Source organism: Sinocyclocheilus rhinocerous, unplaced genomic scaffold, assembly GCF_001515625.1.
Source record: "Sinocyclocheilus rhinocerous isolate Xijiao unplaced genomic scaffold, SAMN03320098_v1.1 scaffold874, whole genome shotgun sequence".
NCBI classification, from domain to species: domain Eukaryota; kingdom Metazoa; phylum Chordata; class Actinopteri; order Cypriniformes; family Cyprinidae; genus Sinocyclocheilus; species Sinocyclocheilus rhinocerous.
Window position 1 is genome coordinate 234,486 of NW_015658511.1, and position 9,476 is coordinate 243,961.

Genomic DNA, 9,476 nt, shown 5'->3' on the forward strand with positions numbered 1-9,476 from the left:
GTTTGCGGGACAGCACTGGCGAAATCTTCCAACTGAACCATAGCTAAGGTTTATCCAAAAAAGTCGCTAGGTTTGTCAGTTTGAATATTTTATGAAAAAAAAAGCGCTAAAAGTTGCTAAATCTAGTGCTAAAGTCGCGCTCGTGTGTGTGAGACGCGGGAGCTGATGGCAGGGGGCGGTGGATATTTGTGGCAGTCAATGTGGATATTGTGGATGAGATCACGTTCTATTAGTTCTACAGCTTCAGTTTCGGAACTTTCACGCTTAGTAACACATACAGCAGTGCAAAAGTGAAAAGGGACCCCTCTCAAACAGTGTCGCGTTCCGAACTTTATTTAAGCGACATACACCGACCGGTATTGCGGTATTTTAAAAATTCATATCATAACAAAAATAAACACCGGTATTCGGTATGAACCGGTATACCGCCCAGCACTACACAAAATAACTGGTGGCCCTAAAAATAGTCTTTATGAAAAGACCAACCTCTGCAACATTATCAGGGCCTCCCAGCTCATCGATGAGTTCATCGAGCGTGTTGGGCGGCAGATCCTCTGCCAGCTGCTCCAGTTTCTCCAGCAGGCCCCTCTTCATCCGCTGGGCATCTTCAACAGCATCCTGACTGGTTACACAGCTGCTCTCCTCTGGCTCACTTTTGGCTTAAGAATAATTATTTAGTGTGATTATTAGTATTGATATACTTTGGACAATGACCTTCTTCATTATACTGCTTTACTGAACAACTTTCAGCTGTAACGTGATGAAACTCACTGCTCACTGGTTACTTACCTACAGCAACCGTGTTGTTTGAAGGTTTGATGGTGGGGGTTGTAAAAGTGGGTCTGGTTGTTCCAAGACCGGAGGCTAACAAGGCACTTTGAATAGAGTCTGGATCAATGCTCTTTTTCTTCTTCTTGTTCCTCTTGTCTTTGCTCTTTTTAGTGTCTTTTCTGATGAGCCACGGATCTAAGTTTCAAACATATGTCAGCATTTGACAATATGGTATCAACAGTGAATTGAATTAAGAATAAATGACACTATTGTCTTCTGTTAAGCTGCTTATTGGTGAACTGGATTCATTTTATATCTAATGAACTTTGCAACATTGACACAGTTACTGAACAGAAGTGAATCAACGCTGAACTGACCCAAGTTAAATAATGACAGTATTGTCTTCTGTAGAGCTGCTTTATAGCTGCAACATTAACAATGCTAATTTCCTGTTTATCAACATCAAGCTGCTTTGAAATAATCTGTATAGACCCTTTTCACATTTGCGTTCACATTTGGCCTAATGTGGGGGGGTGGAAATCCACAATAATGTTTTTACAAAAGATGGAAAAATATAAAGGGAGTACATTGATCAGAAGAGAGACAGATGTCAAATTTGCCATCAGTCCCTCTCCTCCCTCAGATGCTGTATTAGAAACACTCGTGCAAAGGCGTTAACTAGTCTCCTGTAATTTAAAGCCAAGGTAATATGACAATGTGTAGAGTTATAATTTACAATGTTAATAACTTTGCATCATCAGTCTGTGAAAAGGGGTCCATTGTATAAAGCGCTATATAAAAAATGATTACAGATTCTCACCATCTTCCTCATCCTCACTGGAATCATCCTTAAAAGGATTGAAGTCATCTTCATCCTCCTCCCCTGAGCTGACCGACTTGAAGCTGTCGTCGCTTTCCGCATCTTTGTCCGAATCAGAGTTGCTCTCGTCTGAGCTGGTACCAGACAGACCCCCAGATTTACGAGCCTTCTTCACTTGCTTCTTTGCTTCTGGACCTGCAAACACAAGTCAACCACGGTCATTACTCCCCCTCATTTTCAATTTGAGTAACCCAAAAACCCAAGAGTGGTTTTACTTCCTCCAACATTGAAATGTGCTCATAGTTTCAGGGTAGATACTGCTGCTAAATATAACAAGGCATCGCTATTGCGGTTTCCACATGCATGCAAATAGTACCTTTTCGCTTTTTGCCCTTCTGCTCAGCGGAGGTCTCTTTAGGTGAAGGCGTTTCCTTCACACTTAGGTCGATGCCTAAAAGACTGAAGAGTTTTTGTCTGTCTGGTGCAGGAAAATGCTTCTCTACCAGGGACTGTAGTACACCCCTTTAAAAGATTGTGCATAGATACTTTCAGTTAAAAACATCATTGAAAATTATACTTTGTCAATTTTAATCAGTTACAGACTAAAGCATGTATAAAAGGAATTATTTCCCTTTAAGAAAGAGTTCACCTAAATGTAAAAATTTGCTTACCCTCAGGTCATCCAAGATGAGTTTGTTTCTTCATCAGAACAGATTTGGAGAAATTTAGCATTATATCACTTGCTCATCAATGGATGCGCTGCAGTGAATTTTTGCTATAATACTAAATTTCTAAAATCTGTTCAGATGAACAAACAAACGCATCTAAATCTTGGATGGCCTGAGGGATAGAACATTTTCATTTTAGGACAAAATATTAAAACTACTTCCTGCAAATGTATTACACTCACTTTGCAGTGGAGACAAAGTCATTGAGCTCGCCTCCTCCCTCCTCCAAGGCCTCAAGGGTTCGAGCCTCTCCAGTTGATTGAAGACCAATCACCACACACTACAGAGAAGGTTACAGATCAGCACAACCAAAATCACCGTAATTCTTTCTCTCTGAAAGCTTTTTTGTTATAAGAGAATGTCCAATCTAACCTTTCCATTTTTAACCTCCTCTCTGGCCAGCTGCACCACTCTCCGAACCTTGGAGGCAATGCACAGGTACTTGAAGAACCTCTGGTGGGCAGACCAGAACTGACCCCACATGGACTTTTTCATCCGTTGTTCAGCATCCATCAGGTTGGCAGCTTGCTGGAACTTTTCTCTTGCACTGACCCACTGCAAGTTTGCAAAATAACTGACTTTATGATAATTTAAAGGATTCGAAGTCACACATAACTAATGGCAAAAAACAGTTCAGTTTTAGTTCTGGCATTTTACGCACCAAGCGAACTGCTTTGTTGTACATCTTGATGTAGTCCTGCGTTAAGGGAACTTCTTCGATTTTAAACGTCACGCCTGTGAAGCTCAGCTGTCGAGCGATGTACATTCCTCTCAGCTTCATATCCATGGCAACAATCTCCATGGCACCAACACCTCTAAAATAAACCAACCAAAATAGGGTTGCATTCAATATTGAGGATGTATGCTGGTACTAAAAAGCAAGGTCATGGACACAAACTCTGATCTGATCGACTTGCCTTCTTTCAACAGCTTGGATAAAATTTGTAAATTCCTTAAATGGAGTTCCTTCTCCCCAGATCCCAAGGCGATTCATGTAGGCCATATTGCGGGGTTCGGATGCTCCTACACAAAACCAAACAAAAGATGTATAAATAGCAAAATACAGAAATAAATGCATTGGAAAAAGAAACATTAATGCATCCATGCTGATAGATACATAACATACACAGTCACATACCTGTAGCACTTGCGTACACAACCCGGGCTTTTGGCAGCTTATTCTGCAGCTCTAAAACCGCTAGCCCGGTCTTTGTGGGTTTGGATGACCCAATAGGGCAAACATTTTTGGCTTTGTGACACTCATCAAATATGATCTAAGATGCTCAGTCAAGGGAATCAGTCACCATAGTTACCAGAGAGCTGAATACAATCACACCATGTGAAGCTCTTCATTGCGGTTCAGTCAATATGCAATGAAACGTGATTATATTTGGTCTAGAGCATGGAATGTTCTTCTAGGAATGTCAAAATTGTGGAAATGAGAATCGTGAATTTATCAACTTTTGATTTTGTTTTTTACATGACAACTAGCAATGCACTGATTTTTTTTTTATATGAAAACTAAATTGAAGTTTTTAAATTTTCTGAAAATCAAAGCCAATTTAAATGTTTTAATAGATCAACACATAAAAACTGAGCTGTATATAAACAATAAAAACTTAGGGCCAATTTAAATACCTTTTTATCGATATATTAATTTGCTGCTGAAATATGTGACCCTGGATCACAAAACCAGTCATAAGCCGCACGGGTATATTTGAAGCAATAGCCAACAATACATTGTATGGGTCAAAATTATAGATTTTTCTTTTACGCCAAAAATCATTAGGCTATTAAGTAAAGATCATGTTCCATGAAGATATTTTGCAAATTTCCTACCACAAATATATATAATGTAATTTTTGATTAGTAATATGCATTGCCAAGAACTTCATTTGGACAACTTTAAAGGCGATTTTCTCAATATTTTGATTTTTTTTGTACCCTCAGATTCCAGATTTGCAAATAGTTGTATTTGCAAAATATTCAGCCAAATATTGTCCTATCCTAACAAACCATACATCAATGGAAAGCTTTTAAAAAAAATTTTTTTATTAACCCTTATGACTGGTTTTGTGGTCCAGGGTCACATATAAACATTTAAATTTAAATGGCTATAATAATAACTTGTTTTCGTGAGAGATTCACTGACATAACATACATTAAATATGTCAAATGTCATAAAGTAAAACAATTGCATGTTATTTAGTGCATATCTATAGAGTTACTTTTTTTAGCTAGCAAGCTGCAGACACAGACATTGGTTTTCCTAAGCTAAATGTAATGTTACATGACATTGTTTACAATCTGTTTTATTGATGTCTTTCCACAGTTGAAATACTGTCGCTTGAACTGAGTGCCAAAACGCCACATTAAAGAGCGTCAAAACGTCATTTATTGTATGAATTTTGTTATAAAATTGTCAATCTCTGACTTTCTTCCTTCCTACTATTTCCTTTTAACTTGAAAGGATACAACACCATCAAAGTCATCTCCACACCAGTGTAGTAACTGTTTGAATCTCGTCTTGTACTTTCCCCCAGACTGGCTCTCTCCAATCAAGGATGAGTATGTGGCAAAGATCACACCTTTTTTCACACTCCCATTGTGTTTTGATGAGATCTTTCCATATTTGAACTGAAAGAGAGATGTGTAGAAAATGTATTTTCTACTCAAAATACACAAACATCTCATATGTTGTCTAAGAAGCACTTAATGTACCTTGTTTAGCGAATAGACCTGAATATTCTTTGCTCTGATGTCTCTCAAGTCCCTCTCTGCATCGTATTTCAAGTCATTTGAGACACTAAACCTGTACAGACCGGTGGTGGAAAAAAAAACATGAATAATGGTACAATTACACACCAAAAAGCAGCTTGAAGGAGGAAGAAAACAAAGTGATTACCAGAGGGACCTTTTCCTGCCAAGAAGATAATTTTCATATATGATTCCAGCAATGGTTCTACCCTTTCCAACGCCGGCCCCGTCTCCAATCAAGTAGGCTGCTCTGTCTCCATTTGGTAGGAATGTCTCATGTTGCTGTATGAAGAGACATGATTGAAAGAGACAGATCTAAATACTGCAATACATCATTTTAGAAACTATAGTAATTGTGATTTGACCTGAAAAATTAACTAATTGGTTTTCTAATGGCGCTTTTCCACTGCGTTGTACGACTCGGCACGGCTCGGTTTGCATTTCCACTGCAGTTTAGTATCGCTTTAGAGTGGGCGGGATTATTCACATGTCGTTATAGTTGCGCCACCCTCTACTGCTGCGACACCTGAAAACCTTTTTCATTCCGTGTCGCCCCATCAAGCTTTCACTGGATCCGCTCCTCTGCTATCAATGAGAGGAACGTCTGTACTTCCTCAACAGACAACGTTTTTTTGTTAAAAAAAACGATGCACTCGTTCAAAACAGATGCGTTCGATCCTTCACTGATTTAAATCTAGCGGGTCTGTTGTGTCTCTGTGTCGCAAGTTCAGTTACGCAGGTAGTGACGATTCTCTCCGGCCAATCAGTGATCAGCAGAGTTTACAAGTCACATTTTGGTAACGGTACGGTTCGCTTTGAACCTCAACCGAGGTGGTACTGAAAAAAGTACAAGGTACTGTACCCAGTGGAAAACCCCCCAAAAGTGAACAGTACCGTGCCGTACCATGCAGTGGAAAAGTGACAGAAGTGGTAATAACATTTGAGGTTAGAATATGCAAAAAGGTCCAAACCTGAGCAGCATACGTGACTGCCTCAAGCTGTAGGGCAGATAACCAGCCTCTATCGATGGTCTCCTCTGGAATGGAAAGTCGGTACCACACATCTGGTGGGTTGACACTGGACAGAGAGCTGGTCTCCACCACAGGATCAGGGTGTCGCAGTCCAATTCTCACTGAGAGACGAAATAAGATCAACTTTACAAACTTGCCAAAACAGTGAAAAGAAAAAAAAAAAAACTATGGCTTAGTTGGCACTATTATTAATAACAACCCAATATTTTTCATAGATTACATACAATGTACAGCTAAGGAATTGCTGGCTGTGCACAATCCTTTACTTAAGCACTCTGATAACACGATTATACATACGTTTCATTGGCATGTATTCGGCATACGTCTCTGCATGACCCAGCTCCTCTTCTTCCTCTTCCTCTGGTTCCTCTTCCTCCTTCACTCCTGGTGATTTCTACATTAAAATAAATAAAAACAATCCAAAAAATGTAAATGAAAGCTAAAGGTCTCAGTGAATGTCTCATTACATTTAAATACGAATAAATAAACTTACATTTACAGGTGAGAAGCTCCGCATTTTCATGTCATCGTTGACCCATATTCTTGCTACATCTTTGCTGGACACTTCCTTTTTCAAGCCATTGTTTAATTCCGCTGAAGAAAACGGAGACAAAAAAATATTCACAGATATGAGACAAATATTCACACACACACTCACAGCGGCTTGCCAGAAATGATACGGCCCCACCACAACATGAAAAGCACCTGTGAAAACAGACTCAGTGCACTGCAGTTAAAACCCTACCCATACCTGATCTGTTCATCATCTTTGTGGAGACCAGAATAATTTCTGAAAGGAAGAGCATTGACATTAAAGAAAAAACATCATGATTACATCCACACAGTCTCTCTAAACAAGCTTTAGTCAATGCTCAAATTTTTAACAAAGAAACTCTTCAGTGCAACATAAATACTAGAAATTCAAAACATAATTTTTTTTTTTTCGTTTTAAATTATCGAAGAGTTGTTTGGTTTAAAGCAGGGTCATTACCTAAAACTATTAAAAAAAAACATCTGGTTAACTGAAGAACTGAAGTAAAACAAATATTGGATGAAAAACTTCATGAAAATGAGAAATGCTGCCTTGGCAACTGAAATAAGTTGCACTACAAATACTAACCTGAAATAAAAATAAATGAAACCAAAATAGTAATATTTAAAAAAGCAACAAAAAAATTAAGAAAAGTGACAAAAGCACATAATAAAATAAAATAAAATAAAAATAGAAACTGAAAATATAAGCAAAAGCTTATGTGAAATACTAATAAAAACTACTGGTATATAAATAATACTATCATAATAAAGCACACTGGTCTGAAGCACTGACAACCGTCGTTAGCTGCACTATGAACATGGCCTAAATCGATAATATTTGTAACAAAATAGACCTAAAAACAGGTCTATTTCTTAAGAGCATCTAAACGGCTTTAACGCCTCCAAAGGTGGTTTGAGCTCATGTTGGTTTCTAGTTTTGACAGCTGGAGGCGGCACTTGAAAACTGGCACTCAGTGTTAGATCTGCAAAGTGCCACAAAGCCGACAGCTGCATCGACAGACCCTTACAAGCAAAAAAAAACATCTATGATCGCTCGAGGTCCAGCACGTCTGCGGTCTGCCAGCACTTACTCGTGCCTGTGGTTGTTGCCGTAGCAACAGGTTGCGCTATGTCAGGTGGGGGCTTCAACTTCATAAGCTCTCCAAGGCTGCTTGTCTTCAGGCTGCTGGTTCTGAGAAGGTCCTTCAACCTGATCTGCTCATTATTCGGTGGGACCACAGTGCAAACGGTGGGAGAGGACGAAGAGCTCCGTTGTGCTGTCGAACTTGTGTGTACGACCTTGGTTACTGTGATGGTCTGCCTGGATGTGGTCCCGGCTGATGGTTTGGTGACTACAATTGTACCCAGTGATGGCAACTGATTCAGTTGATTTAAAACAAAGGTGGTTGTTGAGGGCTGAGGCTTCTCCTGCAAAGTCGACACAGAATATACAATCAATGCGTAATTCTAGGCCTGGGCGATAAAACAGTATCGATATTTATCAACGGTACACCTTCTTCGATAATGATATAAAAAATGTTCGATATAGTGCACTATATAGGCACGTATTATGAGTGACGCAGACAGCACACAAACACGAACACATGCTGAATTGAGTGCTGTGCCTGCCTGTGATGAGGAGATTGTGAATAAAGAATGAATATTAGTCGAATTTTAAATAAACATTTGCATTTGAATGTTAGGCGTGCATCAGGGAGCGTCATCAGTGGCGCACAAGATGCGGTGATAATGATGCAAGTGTCTGAGCTTTACAGTCAAATATTAAAATGCCACACAAGCAGTAGCTCCAGACAGACCGCCTACAGTTCGCTCACTCACTCACTGTCTGCATTACATTTCACAGAATAAAAGGCATGAAATCACTAGTTCCAATCTGACAGGCTTGATGCAACTTCCAGAAATAAATGCAAACAGTGTTTTTCTTTGTTGTAGTTGTAAAACAAAAAAACATTCAGTTGTTTGATTCCCTTAGCTGCAAGTTAGCAGAAACGTATAATGCGCTTCATTTTCAGACTTATAACCAGTGAAATAATCTGTAAATCGGGTATAAAATAATACTGATAAACTCGATCCTAAACAGCAACTAAAAACAAAAACTGGTTGGTTGCCTCATGACATACTGGCCTTTCAGCCTAAGTGGGCAGTTCTTGGCAGGGTTATTATAGTTAACTAAAACCATAAAAAAAGATTACATTACTTGAAAATAAACATTAATTTAAAAAAATTATTTCAGCCAGTTGCCAAGACAAGATGTTTCATTTTAGTTTAACTTGCGCATTAAAATAACTAACACTTAGGCCGCGTGTCCACCAAAGAGTTTTTTCCTGAGGAGAGCGTATTTTTTCAATTGTTTTCAATGGGAGCGCCGAGTCTTTTAAAAGAATGTTTCAATATTAGGTAAAACACAGTGTGATCTGTGATCATCACTGTCACTTTTTAGTCAACTAACCTATCACAGTGGAGGAGGGGCGGGACTAATACCGCCCTACCGTCATACCCTGCTTGTACTATGACTTAGGGCTGCACAATTAATCGAATTTCTAATAGCGATTACAATTATGAATGCCACAATTACATAATCGTTCAAAGCGGAAATTAATCGTTCAAAGTCCACTTATGTTATTCTGCCTGCTTAAGATACGTTTTTTTCTTTCTACATGTTATCTTAAGGGTTTTTCCCATTATTTAAATTTTAGTTTTAGTATAACATTATAATACCATTCATATTTGTACTTTTTTATAATTTAAAGAAAAAACCAATCCGATGTTTAGTTGACATTTGAGGCTGGCTACTATAGAAAAAAAGCACTAAAC

At 38.7% G+C, this 9,476-nt stretch overlaps 1 protein-coding gene across 3 annotated transcripts in view; it reads right to left on the minus strand.

Annotated features, from left to right (window-relative positions):
- LOC107722333 (protein strawberry notch homolog 1-like) overlaps positions 1-9,476 on the minus strand; it is a 21,388-nt gene that overhangs the window by 7,219 nt on the left and 4,693 nt on the right. For all 3 annotated transcript variants that reach the window (XM_016530655.1, XM_016530654.1, XM_016530653.1), the window contains 17 exons: positions 7,733-8,069; positions 6,859-6,897; positions 6,601-6,701; positions 6,405-6,501; positions 6,048-6,208; positions 5,225-5,358; positions 5,041-5,131; positions 4,795-4,956; positions 3,458-3,593; positions 3,237-3,342; positions 2,981-3,134; positions 2,692-2,874; positions 2,502-2,599; positions 1,968-2,113; positions 1,592-1,786; positions 790-966; positions 487-659 (listed from right to left, as the gene is read on the minus strand). In XM_016530655.1, the coding sequence (XP_016386141.1) occupies positions 487-659; positions 790-966; positions 1,592-1,786; positions 1,968-2,113; positions 2,502-2,599; positions 2,692-2,874; positions 2,981-3,134; positions 3,237-3,342; positions 3,458-3,593; positions 4,795-4,956; positions 5,041-5,131; positions 5,225-5,358; positions 6,048-6,208; positions 6,405-6,501; positions 6,601-6,701; positions 6,859-6,897; positions 7,733-8,069 (2,490 nt within the window). The remainder of the gene's footprint in view (positions 1-486; positions 660-789; positions 967-1,591; positions 1,787-1,967; positions 2,114-2,501; positions 2,600-2,691; positions 2,875-2,980; positions 3,135-3,236; positions 3,343-3,457; positions 3,594-4,794; positions 4,957-5,040; positions 5,132-5,224; positions 5,359-6,047; positions 6,209-6,404; positions 6,502-6,600; positions 6,702-6,858; positions 6,898-7,732; positions 8,070-9,476) is intronic.